Source organism: Halyomorpha halys, unplaced genomic scaffold, assembly GCF_000696795.3.
Source record: "Halyomorpha halys isolate HHAL.00 unplaced genomic scaffold, Hhal_1.1 Scaffold1206.1, whole genome shotgun sequence".
Classification (NCBI taxonomy): domain Eukaryota; kingdom Metazoa; phylum Arthropoda; class Insecta; order Hemiptera; family Pentatomidae; genus Halyomorpha; species Halyomorpha halys.
In genome coordinates this window covers 113,564-139,084 of record NW_027108604.1, presented here as the reverse complement: position 1 = coordinate 139,084, position 25,521 = coordinate 113,564, and the positions used below count along the sequence as shown (strand labels likewise).

General features: G+C 33.7%; 2 protein-coding genes and 1 long non-coding RNA gene across 3 annotated transcripts in view; 2 read left to right on the top strand and 1 right to left on the bottom strand.

Annotated features, from left to right (window-relative positions):
* The window catches only part of LOC106688793 (putative inorganic phosphate cotransporter), a 42,776-nt gene extending 42,289 nt beyond the window's left edge, over positions 1 to 487 (top strand). The window contains exon 10 of the mRNA XM_014433433.2: positions 307 to 487. Within this exon, the coding sequence (XP_014288919.1) occupies positions 307 to 450 (144 nt within the window). The 3' untranslated portion in view covers positions 451 to 487. The remainder of the gene's footprint in view (positions 1 to 306) is intronic.
* Positions 1 to 25,521, bottom strand: part of LOC106688795 (uncharacterized) — a 74,605-nt gene that overhangs the window by 35,607 nt on the left and 13,477 nt on the right. Inside the window, exon 2 of the long non-coding RNA XR_001344365.3 lies at positions 7,580 to 7,707. This is a non-coding gene — a long non-coding RNA (uncharacterized lncRNA). The remainder of the gene's footprint in view (positions 1 to 7,579; positions 7,708 to 25,521) is intronic.
* The window catches only part of LOC106688794 (putative inorganic phosphate cotransporter), a gene marked incomplete in the record, with an annotated part of 38,789 nt that continues 22,797 nt past the window's right edge, over positions 9,530 to 25,521 (top strand). Inside the window, 2 exon segments of the mRNA XM_067046877.1 lie at positions 9,530 to 9,973; positions 22,078 to 22,244. Of these exon segments, the coding sequence (XP_066902978.1) occupies positions 9,952 to 9,973; positions 22,078 to 22,244 (189 nt within the window).

The following is a 25,521-nucleotide window of genomic DNA, read 5'->3' as shown; positions in this document are numbered from 1 at the left end:
TAGTTGAGAAGTCTACCAGAATAAGTGGGTTTGGTATACCAATTGGTTGGCTCATTAAATTAGTATATTTCTACTATTTGAGTTTTTCTTGACCGCACCCGGACCATATTCCTTTCATAAATTATTTTTGTTTCTCTTTTGACCGCAACCCTGACCATCTTCTCATATATCAATTTTTACGGTCAACTATATATAAATATATATAATTATTTGTCGTTTATAATTATTAGATTAAAATGAATTATCATATATGATTTAAATAATATTTTTAGAACTTTAATAATAATTTGTTTTCGTCTATTTCAGTCTACAATATCTCAATACAGAATCGTCATGTGGTTATCCTTCATACTTATGTCCGCTACCAACATCTTCTACATTCTCTTTGCAAGTGCTAACGTCCAAAAATTCAATTATTATCAACCGAAGCCCAAGGAGCCAGCCAAATAAGATTATGAATTTTAGAAATATATTTTAATTTACTTTATCTCTGAAAATTTTTATAAATAATGTAAAAATTGGTATATTTAAGTCATTTTTACATGAAAATCCAATATATGAAAGCAATGTATTGAAAATACCAGCGTACACAGTGTTGGGGATGTTCATTGTGAGTATTTGCTGTCCTTTAAAGGGCAGGACAAAAAGAGATTGACTTGGACCTGTTTCGGTAGAGGCAATAAGGGGCAATAAAGTACCGACATACCTACATCATAAGGAGCCATAAAATTCGCACCCTGTCTAATAAGCACCTTTATAGTAATAAAAATGAGCTCATAGGACAAAAAAAAGCAATCCTTCCCGGCCAAACCCGCCCCACTAAGAAAGACTCTAAGGAAGTGACGGTACCATATCACTTTTGAAATATTTATCACTCTTAAAAGAGACTTAGGTTAGTTTAATCGGGACATATTTAAAAAGTGCCTAAAATTAAAAAAAACCCTTCACTCCCGCCCTCCGTGGTAACCTTACTTCAAATAGACAATTATAACGAGTAGATTGGACGATGCACGACACGTCACAATCTCACGCGAGGAGATCAACGCACAAAAAAAGGCAACCTTCTGGCCTAATCCGCCCAACTACGACCCCATTTTTTCTTTGTTTTATACCCTCTTTAGTCATTTCATCATGAATACATCATCATATTCATATCACTATATATATCTTGGCAATTAATTTTTGTCTTTGTATTGACCGAAGGCGACTTAGACCCCTAGGGAGTGACGGTCCTATATCACTTTTGAAATATTTGCTTAAAACAGGTAGATGACACTTAAAATAGTTTAATATATAGGAAGATGGTCAGGGTTGCGGTCAAAGGAGAAACAAAAATAGCTTACTATCAGGGCTAAAAAGATACAGAATGATACAATGATAAGAATAAAAATAAGTAACAATGGCGAGAGTAAACATTTTTTATCAAAATACGTAAAATATACAGTTAAAAAAGTACAGGAGATGTACATAAAACAAAAACAATACGGGGAAGGAAAAAAAATAGAGATGAATGAGAAACGTCATGAAAAAATAATAATTATAAATAAATAAATAATAATAAAGATATAAAATGATAATGAATGAGCAAAGAACAAGTCAAGACAACCTACCTAATCAAAGCAAACGGGTGAAAAGGAGGCAACAATGAAGCGGAAGCGTGGAGGAGTGGGGAGCTGGCTCTCCCCACCAGCCGTTTAACGGCTATATTTCAATTTTAAATACATCTCGTGTACGGGAAGTAGTGATAAAGATATCACGAAACATGGAAAATGATAAGAGAAAGATACAGAAATATGATAATAATAATAAATATAATAATTTTTAATTACGAGATTATACTTTATACATTATACGAGATTATACTGAAGAAAATAATACAATATTGGATATAATAACAATGATTGTAAAAGAAGTAACTAATAATAATTAAAAGTAAATTAAGAATAGTATAAAAAAAAAATAAAAAAAATTACAAAGAAATAAGTAAGAAAAATAATTAAACAATGATAACAACTGTAGTATTTATATATCATGAAAATAATCATTTATCTATATATAAAATAGTTTAATCGAGCAATAATCCAAAATGCACCTGAACTTTTTTTTTTGTTTTGTTTTTTGTAAACACCTTGATACACTCATACTCTTCATTTCCGAGCCATTAAAGCGGAAAGGGAAAATGCTTTTGGCCGAGATCAAGGAGTCAATGCCCCTAACGTTATCCATTATTATAGGCCTGGTTCCGCCCCCCAAAATTATTATAATCAATGAGATGGCAGTAAGAAAGTAGAGGGGAGATGGACGGGGTATAAGGACTCTCTAAGGAAGATTCTTGAGATTGTACAGCAGCGAGGAGGAATTCGGCCAAAGAAGTACAGCGAAGGTAGACGGATATCTACAGCCAGGGAAGAGAGGATCATGAACAAACAGGCAGCTAAGAACTGCCTGATCACTGCCAAGCCCCCAAACCACATAAGATAAGCAAAAATCCTTTCTTGGTACTTTGAATATCAAAAATAATTAAAGTAGAATCTATAGAATATGAATGGTCTCATTAGTAATCCAAAATTAAATTAAATCAATAGGTCTATTATGGTCTTTCTTATATTTGTACACTTTTTTTTTAATATTTGTTTATTTCTATTTACAACTGTACATTATAATACATTTAGTAAATCTGATCTAAGTTAAATTGGAGTGTTACAGGCGTGTAGAGAAACTACCCATTGGTAGCACTCTAATGACATTTTACATTAGCTGGTCTCGTGGCCATCTTCTTTTCAGGCACCTCGGAGGATTGTCAGGAATGGAAGAGGATGCAAGGTTAGATACTAGGGGGTTTGAGAGTTTATAATGGAAGGGTTAGATCGGTTACATAGGGAACATAAAGGTCTTTATGTATGATTTTATTTGTGACAAAGTAAGGAGCATTGAGGATTTTATGAAGGATTTTAGATTGTAAGGATTGAATACGAGAGGAATTCGAAGGTTTAGTGGAGCCCCATATGTCCAGATTGGCCTTATTACAGTCATGTAGATCAGTCTTTTTTAATGTGTTGGAAGTTTAGACCGTCTGTCTAGTAAGTGCTGTAATAGTCGAAATCGACGTGCAGTTTCCTGTCTTTTCAGTCTGGTTTGAGGATTCCAGGTTGATCGCTTGTCCAAATGTAGTCCAAGGTAACGGATCTGTTCGACAGGGGTAAGAGTAACATCATTAAATGAAACTGTAGGGTAGTCAGTAGGTTTACGACGAAGGGTAAAGGTGATTTGATAGGATTTATCTTAATCCTACAGTTACGACACCAATATTCGAGGGCTGTATTTGTACACCTAAATTGTAAATATAACAATGCTTACCCGACTTCATTTTATAGTGTAGATCCCTGCATGCAACCTCATTATCATAGCCTAATAAATAGCCGACGTGATTCATACAATTTCATCTAATATACCATAGAAAGGGTGCATGTAGTATCTAGTTGTCTAAATATATAGCAATATCTAAGAATCGTAGGTCGCTGGCATCAGGAACCGATAGAGGTATATACTATAAATGGAGATAAAAATAGAGATACACGAATAAATCATTAAAATGCAGTTTGTGGAACCCCCATCAGCCTCATCTACCCACAACATAGCAGTACATAAGGAAAAAAGTAGTTGTGATTTAGATAAAAATTGATCACACCAACCTAACCCCTGCGTATTTAAAATAGAACTTCCGAAACAGTTGTGTATAATTAATTACTTATTACTCCAATCGGAGATGTCACGTACTATACACCAGGGCCCTTTTTCATAATAAAGTACAAACTAATACTATTAGTCTTGTCGATTTAACTTAATACAATTACACAGACTTGTACAATAGTAACTTGTACTTAAGTACTTTTTAACCCCTGTAATATTACTTATTATTATTCTATGGGCAATAGACTATGGAGGCCTAAGTCCTCGCGCGATGTATTTCCTAATACTAGAATGTAATAATCCCTGAATTAGGAAATACATCGCGCGTTTCTTGTCGTGGTTTTTTCAAAGGGTGGGTTCGTCACTCCCACGCCTATTTTTTGTGAGTGCCACCCATTGGCAAACGGGCCTCACAAATGCCCGGGGGAAGATAGTCAGTGAGCTTTGCATTATTTTGTGCTTGAAAAAAGCCTGGTTGTGACCGGGATTCGATCCGACAATCTATGGATTGGTAAGCTGGCGCGTTACCACACTGCTACCACTACCCCTAATAGTCCTCCCTATCATGAAAAAATATAAGTATTAGTGTGATTACCACGTTGTATCTATACTTGTACTATGAACTAATAATATTAGCTTTCATTATGAAACTGGGCCCAGAAGGCGACGACAATGCCTGTTCAATATGTTAGGTAGCTGATTAAAAAATGTATTGACCGGATGAGTTTTTAAAAGATTAGCCTTTAAAACTGGCAAGATAGAATCCTCACTCAGCAGGGAACTACTCTACGATCATAAAGGGGATAACAAGTCTTACAGGAATTAGCTGTAGGTCCATATTGGAACGAAACTTCACTTCCCAGGAAACTAGCTTACGGACATGAAGGGGATAACAATTCCTATAACAACAAACTGTAGGTCCTTACGAAAGGAAGAAAAGGTTTAGGAGGGAATAGAAACCCAGAGAAGACATTAGCATTCGTGTAAAACATTAGCTTTTAGAAAATCAGATGATTCAAATAATACATTTAGAAACATAATAACTATGGTTACATACAAGCGAATGTCACTATAAAACCAACCAAAATACTAGACCTGCCAGTCCCTATTAACTATTCACCGTATAGTAGAGACATATTTTTACGTAAAGCTTTTGAAAATAATTTAATAACATACTGTACGAAGGGAGTACTATAAGACTAAATAAAATCAATTAATGGCATCATAAAACTATTAAAGAAAATTGTATACAAAAATATAATTATTATAATTGGATTATGGTTTAAAAAACAAAATAAAGTAAATATTTAAATATAATAAGCTATATAATAATAAAAATTTTGGTTAATGATTTGATAAAATTAAAAAAAATTCTTCAGTACGCACATAACTTTACTTTCATTTACCACCCACCCCATTATGGGTTGAAACTAACAATTTCTTAATCTCTCTTTTTAGAACAAACATCAGTAGAAAGAAAAGACCGATACGGCCCAGAGATTCTGAGAAAGATGGCAACTCCCATTTCCGACGAAAAATTCTAACCTATTTATCTTTCTCATCCTCTACTGTGAAGGCAATATATATAGCAATATATATATATAGGCAATATATAGCCTCCAAAATAGATTTAGAATTAGTAAATAAAAAATCAAAAAGGATCGTTTTTTCACTCCCTCGCCATGTCCGAGCCCCTAGGTATGACACTTTCAAATTTCATTTCGAACTATAACTGATTGCTCACATCAATCCACCGACTGATAGACTAGTTAGTTATTACACGTTACATATTACAGCTATTATATTGAAATCGGAATAACGATGTTTGTGTTATGTCTGAACAAGGATTTGATTGCAGACAAGTACGAAACCAAATTAACTTCACTTAAAGAATAAAGAACACGCAGAGTTGAGATTTGGGAGTCCACTAAACTTTTTAATTCCTCTCGTATCCAATCCTTACAATCCAAAATTCTCAATGCTCCTTAGTAACAAATAAAATCCTCCATAAAGACATTACATATGTAACCGATCAAGCCTGAACCGAATATCAATCCTTCCATAATAAACTCTCTAACCACCCAAACCCACTAGTTTCTAACCTTACAATCCTTCCAGGCTTTCCATGTAGAAATTTTATTAGAGTGATACCTATGTGTAGTTTCTTTACATATCTGTTTCATGCCATTGTGTTATATTACAATACTTATACTGTTACCTAGGGGGTCGGACATGGCGAGGGAGTGAAAAAACGATCCTTTTTGATTTTTTATTTACTAATTCTAAATCTATTTTGGAGGCTATATATACATATATTGCCTTCACAGTAGAGCATGAGAAAGATAAATAGGTTAGAATTTTTCGTCGGAAATGGGAGTCGCCATCTTTCTCCGAAGCTCTGGTCCAGTATCGGTCTTTTCTTTCTACTGATGTTTGTTCTAAAAAGAGAGATTAAGAAATTGTTAGTTTCAACCCATAATGGAGTGGGTGGTAAATGAAAGTAAAGTTATGTGCGTACTGAAGCATTTTTTTTAAATTTTATCAAATCATTAACCAAAATTTTTATTATTACATAGCTTATTATATTTAAATATTTACTTTATTTTGTTTTTCAAACCATAATCCAATTATAATAATTATATTATTGTATACAATTTTCTTTAATAGTTTTATGATGCTATCATATTTATCACTACATCTATTTTTATGTAAATTCAATCGTAAATATCAATAAATTTGTAAAAAGTTACAGAACACGACTGCTAAGTAATGTAAGATACACTTTATTTTTATGAAGGAAGAAGATATAGCCCTTTAACATGCCATGTACAACTTAGACTACTATATACATCTTGTCTCCTAAAGTGTTCTACAATGCTGTTATTGGCCTTAACATGATGAACGACTGATGCTAGTTAAAATGACCTGGCATTCCTTAGTACGCGTATTCACTTGACGGAATCCCACGAATGAGCACCCCCGAACGCTCTTTTAGCCAAATATATACGAGGCGCACATTTTGAGCCGCAGGGTATCGGTACATCAATGTTTGAGCGCGGCCTAGCGGAATCGGTTCGCACTCACTCCCCCCTCTCCTTTCCCTCATTCCACTCCAGTTAGCGCTTTACAAATTTATCTCCTGCAAAGTTATTTACAATTTTACTTTATTTGAAATAGTGATTTATTTTTTACTTGTTTATTCACTTCTTTTTACTTTCTAAGTCTAAAGAATGATTGCCTTACCCTCATAATTATCCAGTATTATGGAACCCCAGCAGCACAAGGTGGTCTAAGATGAAATATGATTGGAAAAGAAATAACTTAGCACACTGTTCTGAAGGTTAATAATAACCTAACTTAATGTTTTATTTTTACTTAATTAAAGAAATAACAAATTTGGCTTAAATATGAGTGGAAAACTTCTTACTTTATATTTCTTTCACAAAAGCATAAGTTTTTATAAATAAATCTTTGTAAAATATGAAATAATACATTGTACATATAAAAGCTTCCAAGAAACAGCTGGGAATAATCTAAATTTTAAAAAAATAATATTAAGAATACTTCAAAAAATAGATAGTATATTCAGAAATAATATACTTATAATTTATATAATTTTTAATATTATAACTGAGAAATATAATTTTTTTTAAATGGCTAACGTTACAGAAGTTTGGAGTGTATAAGTGTGGAATAAAAATGTAACAAGTTGTTATTATATTGTTTCCTATTAAAAATTTGGGATCAATTACTAGACGGTTCAAAATGATTTTTCCTTATTTTTTAAAAAAATCAATATTCAATAATAAAAGGTTAAAGTTAGAGTAATTAAAAAGTATATTACATCAGCTTCTACGGGTATGGAGTAGTCATGACAACCATTACTTACACATGTCTACGAATGCTTTTTGTGATGTATATCCTTACTGCTCATGGATCATAGGGTCATGTTTTAAATTCCAATGTCTTCCTCTTTATTAAACGCAAAAATAATTTTTGCAATTGGACTGGTAGTTCCTGAAATCAGACCATTGAAACAAATAAATCCTACAGCTTTATATGCTCTTAAATTTATTAATATAAAGCTAAAGATAACGATGTAATTACAAATAAAATTATATCAAGTAGAGTATTTCTTTTTTTCTCTTTTTTATTTTTTTTTAATAAAATCTTTTAATATTCATTAAAAAAATTGAATTTTTAGTCGAAAATTTCACTATAATTAATTTTGCCTAAAATATTAGTTTCTTAAAATATGAATTTCTATTTTTATTTCAAACCTCTTTATTTTTATATATGGTAAGAGAATACAAATATATAATACAATATATTATATATATACAAATTTACATGATATCTTCGTTTGCCGTATGGCATTATAAGATGAGCAAAAAACATGGTCCGCTAAAGGCGGTTATACATAGCTGGGGGAGGGGGGAATGGGGAGGGGCCATTCCGACTGGTGGTGATGGTGGAGGTGTGATGACTTCAAGTCCTTCCCTCGGCGAGGACGTCTACCAAGGGGACTGTGCTTTGCCACCTCCCAGGTCTTGTTGGAAGGGCGATTTCTCAGAATAGTGGGTTGGCGCAGCCCTTCAGCTTATTAAAATATTTGATGTCCCTTCGGCCTATATACTCCGGCACAGAGGGTAGCTTGAGTTCCTGGTGGATGGTGGTGTTTCTGGCCCTCTGTAGAGTTGTTCCACGGACGATTCGCCGGAGGACGGATATTGGTAGTGGTGGCACAGCAGGGGTGCACCATAGAGCAGAGTCGGGCGGATTATAGCCTTATAGATTTGCAGCTTCAGCCTTAGTGAGAGTTGCGGGGATTTCAGGAGATGGAAGAGCCTGTAGCTCTTCTGGTGGGCCAGCTTAAGTCTCTCCCGAACGTGACTGGACAAGGTGAGGTGCCTATCCAGTGTGACGCCCAGGTAGAGAATGGAGTTAGAGATCCGCTGGTGGACTTCATCCACTTTGAAGGTGGTAGGCAGTGGCTTCTCTCCTTTCTTAAAATATGAATTTCTGGTACCTATGTTTTACTTTTAATGTGCTAAAACTAATTCAGTTAAACGCGATGAAAGTATGTGAAAGCATAAAATAAACATATTAAAAACCACTTATTTTTCTGGCAATATATTTGATATGGACATGCCAACTGCCATAAAGCACTTAAATAAAAAAATTTCACCACGAACCATAAGGCCATCAAAGCATTCTAAAAGGTGTTAACATTGTACACAATAATTCTGAAAAGGTGCTGAATGTAAGACTTGTTTGAGCTCAGGCTCGTCCGTTGTTAATTCGATCCTAATACACTTTCCATTAGTTTATCCTGACAATTATAAATAAATTAAAATAAGGCAGATCGTTTCTAAGAAATTATAAACAGGTTAGGGCTAGGCTTGGGTCCAAACATATGTGATAAAACCAGTACGTTCATAACTATTTATTATTTCTGTAGTGGAGAGAGAAAATTGTTTTAATGTTTTTAATAATATCATTTTATTTTTTTTAGTTTAATTTATTTATATATTTTTTAAAATTATATTGTGAACATATTTTTAGCTACTTGACATATACATTATAATTCGAGCATAATTTATTTCTATCAGCAAACCAATATATAACCTTCGAATAACTAGTACACATGTTAATATTTATTGTGAAGTGCTGTGAAAAGTTCAAGTGTGAAAATTTGTGGGCATAATGTACTTGGCATTGTTGACAGGACTATCGTCTGCCTCAGGATTTGAATTTGCGATATGCGGGCTTGAAAACACGGTAAAATAACAAATTTATTCCTTCAAAATTTATCAAAACTCGAAAAGATTGTCTGGAGTTTAAAGAATCCTCTGCACGTATAAATGATGTAGCTAAAATATTAAATAAAATTCATAACTTAATTTAAAGTGCGGTTTAAATAAAAAATTAGTTTATAACGAAATCTTACTCATGCATGAAGTGACCTTCCAGAATCAAATTTTAATATTTTATCAAAATGAAACTACTTACTTCTTCTGAAATATTTCTAGTAAATTCCCTCATTTTTTTTTTAATTTAATTCTTTCGAATGATTTTAATTAGCCCAGATGATTATAAAATATTTAATACACATGTGATGGCTTGAGAAAGTAACCCTAGGTTCATATGTAATATTTTTTTTTTTTATTATAATTTTCTGGCCGATTATTTCCTTTTCAATTCAAGACTATTTTAGTCAAGAGGTTTTTATCGACAGAAGAACCAATAAACAATACATAGATGGTCTTCAAAGTCCACCAAAGTAAGTAAATATCATATAAAGTAAATTTATTTAAGTCAAAAGTATTTTTAGAATAGAATAGGATAATGTCTATATAAAAATAAATTAATAAAGATTAATAGTTTGTCATAAACATTTTTTAGGATTTAATCCTAACAGGCAGAGCTGCTGACTCCCCAAAGTTCAGACTACACGTTCATATCCCTCCCCCAAATTGTATTAACCTCCTCATTTGTGCAATAAAAAATTAATCCTTTCGTTTTCAGTCTACATAGGGCAGGTATAGTTCCTTTGTATTTTTCCCTGGTTTGAAATGTACAAGCCATAAAAATGATACCAAAATATTTCATTAACCACTATTTTTTTTTCTTCTTTTCTTAATCTCTGCCTGGTGAATTCTGAAATTTAGGGAGGAGGGAGTTATCCCCACGAATGGGACCGTGGGACCGTTGCAGACATGAAGGTGACGCCTCAACTCTCTCAGCTACTGCACTCTAAACCTCTGCCAACAAGTATATTTAACTTATCCTTCATCTTTCTCTTAAAGTCGTTATTGGAGAAGAACGCCAGTGATCTCTTCCTAATCTCCTTCATTTCCTGGATAGTATACTTATGGGCTGTCGCGTGGTTTTAAATCTCTAGTTGTACATTCCATTGTTATCCTAGGTTTCCTCGTCAAGTCCATTCTACAAATATGTCCAAACTCAATCTACCTGTACACGAGTACTATGGAATGCTGACAAGGCATCTTATGAAGTGGCTCTATCCATCCTTCCGATCCAGTACTTCCTAGCTTCCTTTCTATTCCAAGTAATTAGTACTCAGCGCCCCTCCTATATCCTATTTGAAAACCTGCAATTCAAATTCTCAATACCGTACTACCTAGAGGACCTCTTTATCCGACATTTACCCTCCATCTCACCGAACTGTTCAGTTAGATAAATAATTTTTACCCGAGCTGCCATTTGGTAGAACTCCATTCCCTCTGGCATACGTCATGCACTAACCCTTCCCATGTTTAAAACCCTTCTATTTAACTACCTTTTACTTCACCAATCTAATCCAAAATTATGATGTACAGATAATTTGTAACTACATTTTTATGTATTTAGTCAATTAGTTTTTAATTTTTTTTTCTGTATCTAAAATTATTTATATACAATTTTAATATAAGTTATAATTAAGTGTGGCCACACTGTTTTTGGTCAATATATGTTATATAATTTAGGCTTAGGCTATAATAAAGATACTAAAATAGAAATTCATACTGGTAGATATTAAAGTAAAATCTGGCTGGGTAGATAATCAATATATGTTATATAATTAAAATGACCTTATAATTGTTCTAAAGGGACTTTGTCCCAGAATAATAAATTATTTTTCACTACACGTCATCTCTAAACGTTGTTTAAGCAATCTTGCCTTGTTTTCCTTGTCTTGGATAAGTAAGAACTTCTACTCTGCACCAACAGCCGAGTCTTTAACCAAGTGAGTCCGGGAATTTTAAATTAATTTCTAAACAACAACAGGCTAGATTAGAACATTAATTTAATTCATTTCCTGATTTATTATTAGCAAAAACATGAATTAGTTATTAAAATTTTATTTATCTATCTATATAATTTTCTATGAACAACTGCTCAATCATGCTTAAATCGTACTTTTCGGTTCATTCTTGATTCGTTTTAATTTATCATTATATAGATCATATTAGTAAGATTATATAGATCACAGGAGTAAGGCCACTCACCCTTGTTAGAACAACTACTTGTAGTACTATTGTTTTCTCATTTTATAAATTGGCATAACCTATAAATGTACAAACCTGGCTTACGAAACATTAATAGTTAATCAAACTTGTAAACGTCTGCTTTATTGCTACAAAATGACCAAAATTGTTCGCTGCTTGGTTTACTAATGCTATCGATCGTAGGAGTTAGGAGCCTCAGGGATTGTAGAGCCCCATGCATACATAATATTATAAATAACATCTTTACATCACTCCCTAGTTCATGGTATCCAATTATGTTATAATTGATTTCGTAATAGCTTTGGCCTTTGAAATTAGCTATTCCTTGGTAAATTTAACTAAATTCAATTATTAATTTTCACATTTTCTGTTTCATTCCTTGATCTTCTTCTCTGCTTTTTAACGAGTATTCCTTTCTCTATTAGTTTCTTCCATTCCAGAAGTGCCTGTTGTCACATTTCTGTATGAAAAAAATAAAATTGGGACTGTATCGGCTCCATATAGGGGTCACTTAACGAGATCTTATAGAACTCCGGTCGTATACTAACTTTTGGTCTTATAAATATCCTTGTTTATCATATAAATGTTAAAATTAATAGCAGTGTTTACTTCATACTAAAAGTCTAACCCTAACATTATAATATACGACTTAAGCTCTCACATCCGGAACAAGATTTACATTCCCACAATTTCAACTATTCAACGTCTTCATCAGTTCCAAAAGTAGTATTTAAATTTTTTGGCCCTTTACTTCACAAGTCTCGAGGACCGCCACTCTGGCCGAATTAGAACCGGCGCCGCGGCAATTCTCAATTGCAAAGTCCTCAACAACCTGAGCTACGGACGGCTCAACTTAACAAGGACTGTATGCATCACCCATTTCTCTGTTACAATCCATAGTGTTCTGCACTTGAATATTCTATCTATTCTTCTTCCTCTGCGTTCTTCCCTTAGATGACGAAGTCAGGGATTGAAATGAGGAATCCCGTGATCCTCCTGAGGTCTTGAACCTTGAACTCCGACTAACTTCTTCATAACGTTATTCTAGACTTCTTAAAATGTTTTTTTAAGAATAATTTGGGTCAGATTATTGATAAGAGGTGCCAAAGACCAGAATTTTAGTATTATTTCAAATTTCGGCAGATAAAATTCAGCCTCGATGAAATAAATGTGGTTGATAAAGCGACCGATGGATTGTTGTCTACAACCACATTGTAACCACCGATATGCCATCCACCAACACACTTGACCAGAACAGGTTCTCATTTTTGCTTACGAACGGAGTACAACCTCCTTGGAGCACACCTATTCTGAAATAAAAGCAGAATGGCTCAGGAATCCACCAGGATTCCATAGAGCTTTCTCGACATCGCAGTTGGAAAGGGCCACATCAGTTTCTGTTGCTCAGAAAACAGCTTGCACGTTTGGAATATGTGTTCGGCATTTAGATCACCATCTCTGAACTCTCAGAGAGGAATAAAGCCGATTTAGAGCTTTCGGAATAGGTGGGCTCTGAAGCGGTGTCCCGTTCGTAAGCGAAAAATGAGGTTCTGTTCTCGTCGAGTGAGTTGGTAGATGGTATCTCCAGGATCGTGACGTGGGGGGCTCCTAATCCACCGTTGCCTAATGATCGCTTTATTGAGCATCTTTATTTTATCCATTCAAATTTGAAATAAAAATACGATGATTCTGGACTTTGACACCTCATTTTGATAATCTTACCCAAATATTTCTTAAAAAACATTTTATGAAATAAAGAATAACGTTATGAATAGAAGTTAGTCGGGGTTGCGGTCAGTAATGAACACAAATATGTGAATCTTACATTATTTTATTTTTAACGACGTTTCGAACTTAATTTCGGGCCTTCATCAGAGCTAAAAACAAAGCGAGATGAAAAACAATAAGATAATAAAAAATGATAAAAACAGTATAACAAGACAACAAATAATAATAGAAGATAACGTATAATATTAGAATAGTAAGAATATTTGTTATCTTGTTAATTTTTTGTTGCATTATTGTTATTATTTGTTAATCTATCTCTATTCTTAATCTCTTAGTTCAATCTTGATTAAAACGCCGTACAAATGAAATAGGTTTAATTTATTTGTGTTTATTACGACTGCAATGATCGCATCCCAAACCATCTTCCCTTCATATTGAATTTACGATCAACAATACACATAACATGAAGAATAACGTTATATGAATTCTCGAATTATAATTATTTGGGTAAATAATATTAAATATTTTAATAATGCTATATATTATTAAATATATAGTAAATAGATTATTGCTAATATTATAATATAATCATTGTTATAGCGAATAATGACTGACCGTATAGCTCATCTAATTGTCGAAATATACTTTACTAATTTAATATTTGATTTTCCTCAAGGTAGTATCCTTGGTCCCATCCTCTACACCGTCTATACAGCTAACATTCCAACCAGTCCTAACACTATCCTCACCACGTATGCCGATGACACATGTGTGCTCGCTGTTAATAATAACCCATTAATTGTATCCCAAAATCTCCAATCCCATATCACAGCCCTCGAAGATTGGTGTCGTAATTGGAGGATTAAGATAAATTCCAACAAATCCCATCAAATTACCTTTACCCTTCGTCGTAAACCTACTGACTGCCCTACGGTTTCATTTGATGATGTTACTCTTACCCCTGTCGAACAGATCCGCTACCTTGGACTACATTTGGACAAGCGATTAACCTGGAATCCTCACACCAGACTGAAAAGACAGGAAACTGCACGTTGATTTCGACTATTACAGCACTTACTAGACAAACGGTCTAAACTTCCAATTCATTACAAAAGACTGATCTACATGACTGTTATAAGGCCTATCTGGACATATGGAGTTGAACTTTGAGGCTCCACTAAACCTTCGAATTCCTCTCGTATCCAAAATCCTTCGTAAAATCTTCAATCCTTCTTACTTTGTCACAAATAAAATCATACATAAAGACCTTAATGCTCCCTATGTAACCGATTTAACCCGAACCAGATATCACTCCTTCCATTATAAACTCTCTAACCACTCAAACCCCCTAGTTTCTAACCTTGCATCCTCTGGGTAGTTTCTCTACACGCCTGTAACACTCCAATTTAACTTAGAACAGATTTACTAAATGTATTATAATGTACAGTTGTAAATATCAATAAATAAATAAAAATATTTGATTTAAGATTATTTATTTTTTAATTGATAAATTCGTATTATAATTGTGTTAAAATATATACAACAAGTAAATTTGGCGTTAGTTAATGGTTAATTATACAGATGTATGGAGAATCTACCCATTGATAGAACTCCAATAACTAGAGAAGATCTCATGGTCATCTTCTTTACAGGATTATCAAAGAGAAACCTGGTTTGAAAGAGGTGGGTTAAGGTGGTTGGGAAGGATTAGTATTGCTTTTTGGCCAAATCGGCAATATATTCAATAAGATCTTTATAGCTGACTTCATTTGTGATAAAATAAGGAGCATTGACCAGGGAGATGTGTAGCCTTGAGCATTTTGCTGATGTTGGGATATAAACGTTTATATTTCCCTGGTATTTCATCTGTTCTATTTATACTTTTGTCGTTATTGCCGCTTGTTTATGTTACTCACTTTTTTACCTCTTTTCACTTTTATACTCAATTCAGTTTTGCTCTGGCCTCCTTGCCATGGTAAGACGGAGAATTACTCTCAGCAATAAACTCCACGCGTGACATCTTTTTTTATCTCATTTGAGCATTTTGCTCACCAGGACATCTCCTGCGTTTCTTTTTTTTTAATAATTTATTTACTGTATACAAATATATACAAGTAAATTTGCTGTAGGTGACATAGTGAAATGATACAAACATGTGGAGAATCTACCCACTGATAGAACTCCAATAACATTTCTAGAGAAGGGGATCTCGAGACCATCTTCTTTTCAGACGCCTAGGAGGATTATTAGGTAATGAAGGAAAAGACAGGTTAGAAACAAGTGGATTTGGGTGGTTGAGAAGTTTATCATGGAAGGAACGGTATCTGGTTCTGATCAAATCGGCAACATATGGAATATTGAGGTCCTGATTTGTGACAAAGTAAGGAGCATTAAGGATTTTGGACTGTAAGTATTGGATTCGGGAGGAATTTGATGGTTTAGTGAAGCCCCATAATTCAACTCCGTATGTCCAGATAGGTCTTATAATAGTCATGTAGATCAGTCATTTGTAATTGATTGGCAATTTAGACCGTTTGTCTAGTAAATGTTGCAATAGTCGGAATCTACGAGCAGTTCCTTGTCTTTTTAGTCTTGTATGAGGATTCCATGTCAGTCGTTTGTCCAAATGAAGTCCTAAGGCTCTTTTCGACAGGAATAAGAGGGGTATTATTAAAGGATACTGTAGGGCAATAAGTCATGGGCTTACGACGAAGGGTAAATGTGATTAAGTGGGATTTATTGGAATTAATTTTAATCCTCCAGTTTTTGCACTATTCTTCAAGGTTTCTAATTTTAAATCATATGCTGAGGTAAGGAGATCTTAATCTTTTATGAAATCTAGATTCTTATCTGATGGAAGAACAATATACCATATCTATTTCAAATTGCATTGAAAGTTATCCTAAAGATTTCTGTCATCATAATATCCAATTTTATAAAAAATATACTACAAATCTTTTACCATTATATAAATGCTCTCGAGTACCTCTTAGGAGGTAAACAAGTGGGGCTCTCCTGCTGGGTAAAGAATGTTAGATTGGATACGAGAGGTATTCTAGTGGTAGTAAAATTGAAATTTAAAAATCAATTTAGGAGGTCCCTATTCCAAATCCTTCCAGGGACAGCGATAGTAGCGTGATAACGCGCCAGACTACCAATCCACAGGCTGTCGGATCGAATCCCGGTCTCACTCGGGCTTTTTTCAAGCAACAAATAATGCAAAACTCACTTACAACCTCCCCCCGGGCATTTGTGAGGCCCGTTAGCCAATGGGTGGCACTCCTAAAAAATAGGTGGGAGTGACAAGCCCACCCTGCGAAAAAACTACGCCAAGAAACGCGCGATGTATTTCCTAATACTGGTAATATTACATCCTAATATTGGGGAAATACATCGCGCGAGGACTTAGGCCTCCATGGTCTGTTGCCCATAGAATAATAATAATAATATTCCAGCTCCTTCGTAAATGTCGTCTCGTATTCGGTAAGTCTCGTGTTGATAGTCCTTGAATTAAAGGGTTAGTGTCTACTTGAAGTGTGTCTTGAAATTATATAGTGATTTGATGTTTGTTGGTACGTAGAGAGCTCTTAAGTCTTTGTGTAAGTTCTTTTTACTGATGTAGGAGGAGTGAAATTGTTGCAGTTTTAGTAGGTGAGTAGTGTTTTTGGTCAAACTTAGGTTTTAAGTCCAAATTTGTCTAAGGAGGTAGGTATAAATCTTTAGTTTTACCGAAAATGTTAATTTTGATCGTTTATTTAAAAGATGAAATGATAATTTAAGTTGGAAGTTTAGCTTTTGTTTTGTTATTTTTATGAGGGAGGTCCATGTAAGTCGTTTGTCCAATGTCAATCCAAGTTATTTTACCATGTCTGTCCGGGTTAAACTTCGTTCGTTTAGAAAAATAATACGATATAGACCACGACGGAGCGTAAAAGTTATTTGCACTCAATATTTATCGCTGTTATCCACTTGATGCACTGTCTTGTATTTATAAGTGTTTGGAGCAGTTAAAATATTAAATTATGCACGTATTGAAAAACAAATAAATCCGTTTCCTTAGAAATAAGAACATGTGCTTTATACTAGCTAAGGTTAGTGTCACACCAGTGGTGCTAAGATGACAATATGAGTTCTCTAGTTATCTTTCGCTTGCCTCACCGAACCTGATTTGTATTGGGTGTGTTCCAGTGAGTCAACTTCAAGGAAGACTTTATCGAAGCTAACAAAGAAAATAATTTTATTCGAAAGTAGCACGTAGAATCTATTTCCACCAAAATCAAAATGTTTGATACATGATATTTTATGGTATATGAGTTTATATGGTTTATAAGAAGTTGCGGAACTATGAAGAGAAGTTCTTTGAATGGGTAAAAATGAACAAAAGTAAAAATAATATAAATGTCTTATAAATTGGGTACCCTTAATTGAGAAAAAAATCTTGAGTAAAAAGTCGAGCGTGATTCTAACCAAACCACCTCCTTGCACAACCGGATTTATGTTATCTTCTTTTAAAGTACAGGGGTGAAGTACTTTGTAAGGAGATACCGTTAAACTCTTCATGAGTTGTAGTGGTACAAATTTAATTTTAATAGCTTTGAAATGTAATAGCAAATTTTGTACTAAAAACGCTTACCATTTACATGTTCGATTTAACACATAATTTAAAATTTTATCTAAAATCGGACCCAAACGATTTTGATAATAAAAGTCAATATAGCGATGGAATGAGGGTCTACATGTCAAAATACATTTTATCCATTTTCTGACCTAAATTCATTCTGAAACCCACTAGTTTCTAACCTTGCTTCCTCTTCTATTCCTGAAAATCCTCCGAGGTCCCTGAAAAGAAGATGGCCAAGAAACCTGCTAATGTAAAAATTTCACTAGAGTGCTACCAATGGGTAGTTTCTCTATACGCCTGTATCACTCCATAATAACAAAGATAAATTGACTGAATGTATAATTATGTAACAGTTAATAAATTATAATAAATATAATAAAAAAAAAAATCATGATGGACTAAAATTCTGAATTATATGTAAGAAATATAAATTTTCAATGTTTTGGATTGTAATGCTCCTTATCATTGATTTATAGTGCTTTGAGGTTTATCGCTCACAACAAAATTAATTTTGTTTTTTAATTATGAGGTTTGGTTAGGATCTAAATGATTTTGTTCTAAAATGGACAAAATGCAGTCTTGAGTTCTTAAAAATGGTCTTGGATATCAGAAAGATCATAGGCTGATTGAAATATTCTTTTCAGGCTTAAATGCCAAAATTTAAAAATGGTTTACGTATCTTTAATTTTTTGTTATTTGAAATTGATAAAAAAACACCCATTGTAAGTAGTATTAAAAAATTGGTAGGGAGGGAGGGTTATTAATGAATATCATAATTAACTATAGAAGAAATATTTGTTTACAAATATACCGTTAGAAAAAGTAATAGGTGTTAACACGAGAGTGACGAAAAATGCAAAAACTCAATGGATAAGACGGTCGGAAAAAACATATGGTAATTAATTGTTTCAAAAGTGTGTCTTGTAACATCTGTTATATTCATTTATGTATGGAAATACAGTAGTACAGTAGGGCCGCTCGTAGCTCAGTTGGTTAGGCCCATTTTAACCAATTTGAGATTGCTGGCGGTGCCGGTTCGAATCCGGCCTAGGTCGTTGACTTTTTTCATTGAGTGGCGGTCCCACAAAATGATAACATGTATTAGCCTATTAGCCTATGAGATCATATATTAGCCTATGGGTACATTCTCAAAAAATAGGAGAGGGAGTGACGACTCCATCTCTCGGAAAAAATCACGTCATGAAACGCGGGATGTATTTATATAATAACCTTAAACCTCCACGGCCGGTTGCGCCAATAATAATAATAATAATAAATGAAAATACAATATGGGAACGTATTATCGTAATTAGTAAGAAGCAAATTCACTAGTCTATACATGAGCAGAAATTGATTACCATTAAATGTTGAATGTTATTTAATGCAACGCTTACGAACGCAAAGCGTCATAGTTGTTTGTTCTGTGTGTTTTATAGGAATTAAGCCAGATCCACACGTTTGCAGCTTGCCGCAAATCCACAACTCCTGCACAAAGAAAGTAAAAAAAAGTCGGTATCTACCCGCTTTTGTGTTTCAGAGAGGCTAAAATCGTAGCTTTTGAACTTGTGTCGATCATTATTTTCGATTTAAACTATTTTTATTATCAAAAGAAAAAAAAAAGTAAGTAAAATGGTTAAACAAAAGTAGCATGTTAGCATAACCGACATTCCATTGAAGAATTAGTACAAGAGCCGGGAAGAAAAAAAGGCAGTTATCTCACCCCAATTTTTGATTACTTTAATGAAAACTAGGTATCATTACTAGTCAAAATTAATGAGTCTGCCAAGTACTGGTAGGGGAACACTAATTTTTCATCAAAAACTACCAACAACACTAGAAAATCTAAGAGTACGTTATTTAAAGAAGAGTAAATTTGCTGAAATATTAGCCCTAAAAGAGCTATTTACGTCCAATACTTCTCGAGATATATCTTGAGATAGTTCCTGAGATACGGAATTCTCATCTATTTGCACTCAAATTAATCGCTAGTTTAATGGACTATAAAAATGTTTATGACCTTTACCTACGTAGGAATTGTAGTTTTCATGATATTTGCTTAAAAAAATTGGTTTATAGTTGTTCGGACAATAAGTTTGATTTCTGAAAAACTTCATTTCAGAAACCATTGGACGTACAGATGTCTGCCAGCGCTCAAATCCAATTAAATTTACTACAAAATAGTTAATTAAGTTTAATTAAGTAGGAGTAGTAGTTTTTATGATCTTTGACAAAATAAACTCACAAAATGTTAATTTCTAGTTGTTCGTTTAAAATGTTGGATTTTTGAAATAATATATCTCTAGATCCATAAGACATACATATGTCTGCCAACACTCAAAATAAAGGATATTTAACTATGATATTCACATATGAATATGAATTTGGCAAATGAAAATTTGTCCGAACAACTGTAAATCAATTTATTTTAGCATTTCTTGTAAATTATTACTCCTACGAAGATAAACATCATAAACTACTTTATATCCCATTAAACTAGCTTTAATTTGAGTGCTAATAGACATCTATACGTCAAATGTTTTTTGAGATAAAAATTTTTCAAAATAAATTCACTAACTACTGATCATTCAGTACGTTCCATACAACATTTTTATGAAATAATAAAATAAAATAACTTTATTAAGGCTCATATTTTAGCAAATTTACTCTTCTTTAAATTACGTACTCTTAGGTTTTCTTGTGTTGATCCTACCTTTTAAGATTTAGAGCTCCGAATAAAAAAATAATTTTTTTTTATCGCTTTGAAACAGCCTCCATTTTTTATTCCCCTTAACTATACTTGGCAGACTCATCAATTTTGACTAGTAATTGTACATAGTTTTCATTGAAGTAATCAAAAATTGGGGTGAGATAACTGCCTTTTCTCTCCTCTTGGGCTCTTGTACTAAATGAAGTGGACTAGTGAGAAGGACGCCACTCTGAAGTTCTTCCCCACCGTTCATTCGAGACTGAGAGTGAGGTGGGTCCTCTCAGAGTTGGTTCTTACACGACAAGTTGGGTTCCTGAGAAAGCTACAAAGCTTTGGGAAGAACATCGACTTCCTTGTCCATGAAACAGCAGAGCATATTGGACTGTACCGGTATGAGAAGATAACGTGCCAGGTTGTCGAGGAAAACCGGGCTATTCGCCTTCACCAAGTTGGACTTCCTCCGTATCCTTGAAGAACTATTTCTTCTTCAGGGAGTTCACTACGGGTTGAAGGAGGTGGTGATCCCGACGCACTCTACGTTGGGAAAGGCTTGACCACTGTTACGGTTGCCATGGTGAAATAAAAAAACTGGCGATATCTGCGTAGACAAGGGATGTTACGGTTGTCATGGGAAAAACAAAACACGAGCGATATGTTCTGACGAGTGGATTTTCTTTTTTGTAGAGGCGACAGTTTGATTTTGGGAACACGTATGTTCAGACGAGTGGGTTTTGGTTTTGTAAAGGTGACAGTTTCATTTTGGAACGCTACGATTGTTCAATGTAAAATGGTAATAGTTTAAAGCCCCTCTGTCTGTACTGTTTGAACCGGAATATCACCATGTGAGAAATGTTGTCATATATGTTTTGTTTTTCAAAATTATGGTGTTTTACTTCAATAGACGGTTATACCACCCGCAATCGGCGAACCACCAATAGGAGAAGATAGAGGCAAAGAAGCAGACGCAGTCAGTGTGCTTGAGGAGGAGGTGCCTGGACGGATGCGGACCAGGAGGATTGGACCTACCGAGCGAATGGAGATGAATAAGGTGCAGCCTCATCTAAAAGACGCTCACCAGATAGGATCTCCTAAATAATTGTAATATAGTTTGTAAATAAAGTCTGTAACCAAATAGAAAAATAGAAGATTATTGGTGACATGCGTAACCCTAGCACTCTATCCCACTACTCCCAAACCTGGTATGGCAGCTAGGATTTCATGCAGTGAAGGGGAATGATTAAACAAATATTATTATTAGTATTATTTTATTAGTTGATATTTGTTACCCCGCAACTAATTTATATTGATTGCCATTGCAGAATGCATGCCACAGAGAGTATTTGTCTGCATGATGGCTTTTATTGGTTTGACTCTCATGTTCATGATGAGATTTTCCTTATCTCTGACACTGACTTTCATTGCTCTTCCAAAGAAGTCAAAAAAGGCTATAGAAGGCAGCTGCATAAAACCATCTACCAAAAACGAGGTAAGTTTTTTCATATCTTGTCTCGATTAAATGCATGCTTTTGAAAAGCTATTTCAACAAGCTATAGTTAATTACTTTAGAATCCTAAAATAATAATATAATATAATATAAATCATTAATGATTGGTAGATAGTTTTTCTTAAAAGACAGGAGCGTCGAAGATAACCGAGAAGAATTGGAAGGAATGTGTATAGGGCTGAGACAGGCCAAGATACTAACAACTAAACCCTCTAGTTCTAAAACTAGCGGCTGCTAGCCCTAAACAGAAATGGACTCCGATTACTAACAGGAGTCCTTACTGGTCAGTAGACCTAAAGGACATCTTAAGATTTGTGGAGTAGTTTACGATGAAACCTGCCATTTATGTGGACAGGCCCTGGAAACTGCCCAACATTATATAGCAGATTGTGACCGGTACGCATCTCTAAGATATAGGCTTCTAGGCTCTGATAGAATCCTAGAAAATGAGGTTTTCTCTATAAATTAGATTTCCCATTTAAATTTCATTAGAAAGTCAAAAAGGTTAGATTAGATAACCATTAAAAAAATCATTCCATTGGTCTTTCGCAAAAAGGACCAATATGTCAATATATTTAAAAGTCGGAAATGTTCCCCCCATTAAAACAATGTTCTTTCCTAATTCCTTTAACTAATTCTTTATAGATTCATTCCACTTTATCATTTATTTGTTGCTCACATTTATATTTATATAAATAATAATGTAATCAATCTACTACTGTCTTGTCCATAGTTAATAATCAACTAATTTATATTTTCATTCCATTATTGTGTATATTTCCAAATTTTTAGTCTATTATTTATTTTATTTTATATATTTGTATTTATTTATTTTTATTAATATTATTTTATTTATATATATACTTTTATCTATTTTATTTGTATTTATATATTTTTTTTCTCTCTCTCTAAATGATGGTTGTTGTCTTTTTGTTTTTATAGCCCTGATGAAGACCTGAAAATCAGGTCGAAACGTCTGCATAAATAAATATTTTTTGTTTATTTATGTTTTTCTTTGCTGACCGCATCCCCCGACCATCTTTTCCAATCAGTAATCTACGGACAACTATATACACCTCATTCCCCCCATTATAATAAATACCAATGTTGAGTTGGGAGCCTACGTTAGGAAATTCGTTTAATTGTATCTGTTTAATATAAGTGTTTGTATTATTAGTTTATAATATAAGTTTAATATAATTCTATATTGAAAATAAATATTTGATCTTTGTATTTGTTTTGTTCTTAATTCAAGCCCACTGTTGACCTCAAAGCAAAGTATACAATTTGGCATCCCTTGTGGGGATAAAACGATTCAATAATTCGTGATTTTAAAAACTAGCGAAGCAAGTTAAGAATTTCTGGAATGACCAAGAAGTGGAGAACCAATAAGGACGTCTGCGCATTTTCAGCTGCAGACCATTCGAGGTCCCTATTCCAAAATGTTATACCAAATCTTCGCAAATTATGTAATAGAATCGACTGACTAGAAGTGTTATTGCATAAAATTGATTTTTTTTTTCAGGAAGATGGTCTGGGTGACGGTCTAGAATAGCAGAAAAAAACATTTTTTAGTTTTACACCCCTTTTCCGGCCTTAATGTAAAATGATTCTGAATTTTTGAAAATAGCTTACTTTAAAGTTTCTTATTTTTGTTTATTGAAATAACATACTTTTTTTGTGATTAATAATTAAAATGGATAAATATGAACTATGGCAGAATTTGATCATCAGCCAATGGACAAATATTTTGCTGATTAAAAAAAAAAAAATTGGAATTAAGAGTAGTAATACAGACGTATTATATGAAGTTAGAAAGTTAAAGATTTCAGAAAAAAATAATATTTTAAAAGCAAAAGTCGTAGAAGCTAATGGTGAATGATGAAAAATGCATAAATAACAATTATGTTTATACTTGAATTTACCTATTAAACAGCCGGGCGCACAGTGATCCGAAACTTTCGTTTTTGTGCAAGAAGCATTAAATTTTTTAAATCTTCTGTAATTCTCATAAATTTCTATGTTATTCAGGGTGCAGCATTCAAAAGAATGCATTTTTTTTTTTTATATTTTCAGGTGTAAAATTATTAATCTTAATTTTCTTATAAATATTCTGATTCATAGTAATTAATTTCATAGTTAATTATGTCATAGTTCTCATTGTTGATCATTATTGTCTTTCTGTTAACAGGATGATTAACTCCATATATTCATTCTTAATGAAAAGAAGGTAGTTGACAGTAGATAATAAATATGAGGAAAAGATGGTTAGGGGTTTATAAGTTTATAGATGATATGGATGGGGGATTTATTAGTTAGGAATATTTGTTTAATGCGGTGTGTGTTCCTTTCATCTAATTGGGAAGGAGAGAGGGAAAAGTAACGGTGAATAAGGATTTTGGCTACGTTAATTTTTTGATGATAGGGAGTGGTAAAGTAAAAGTCTGCCTGAGTAGGTTGGTTTAGTGTACCAGTCAGTGAATAGAGTGCTGTATGGGTTTTTTATGATGAGGAGGTCAAGGAAAGGAAGGGAGTTATTATTTTCAATTTCTACAGTACAATCAATGCATGGATGGTAAGAATGAAAGGCGGATAAAATATCATGGATTTTATAAAGATTTATGATAAGGAGGAGGTCATCTACATATTTTTTAATGTCAACTGGAAAGAGTAGGATAACGGAATCAAGCAAATCATTGAGGGCAATGATGGAAAGATCGGGAGCTAGGGGATTTCCCATAGCCAGTCCTTAAATTTGGTTTAAGGACTTACCCTGGAAGTTAAGGTAACCAGCTTTACAACAGAGTTGAAGGGATTCAAGGTAGGAAAAACGGTTAAGGGAAGTGTGGGATGCAATGATGACCAGTTGGCTTCTACGATAAGGAGGGCTATATCTATTGGAATATTGGTGAACACACTCTCTATATCAAAAGAAACAAGTATACAGTACTCAAAAGTAGTAAAGGATAATTAAAAAGATCGCGAAGAAAGTGAAAGGAATTTTGAATATCATAGGAATTATTATGACTGAGGGTTTGTAAAGAGGATGTAAGAATTTACTGAGTTTAGCAGAGGAAGAATTGATATTGGAAGTTATTGGACGGAGTGGGGTATCAGGTTTATGAATTTTAAGGAAGCCTATAAAAACGTTGGTCAACAGCATAACATAAGAGGCATAACAGGAGAGGCACCTCCAAAATGTTCAAAATGTAATAGCAATCTGACCGTCAAACACATTTTTGAAGAATGTCGTCACTAC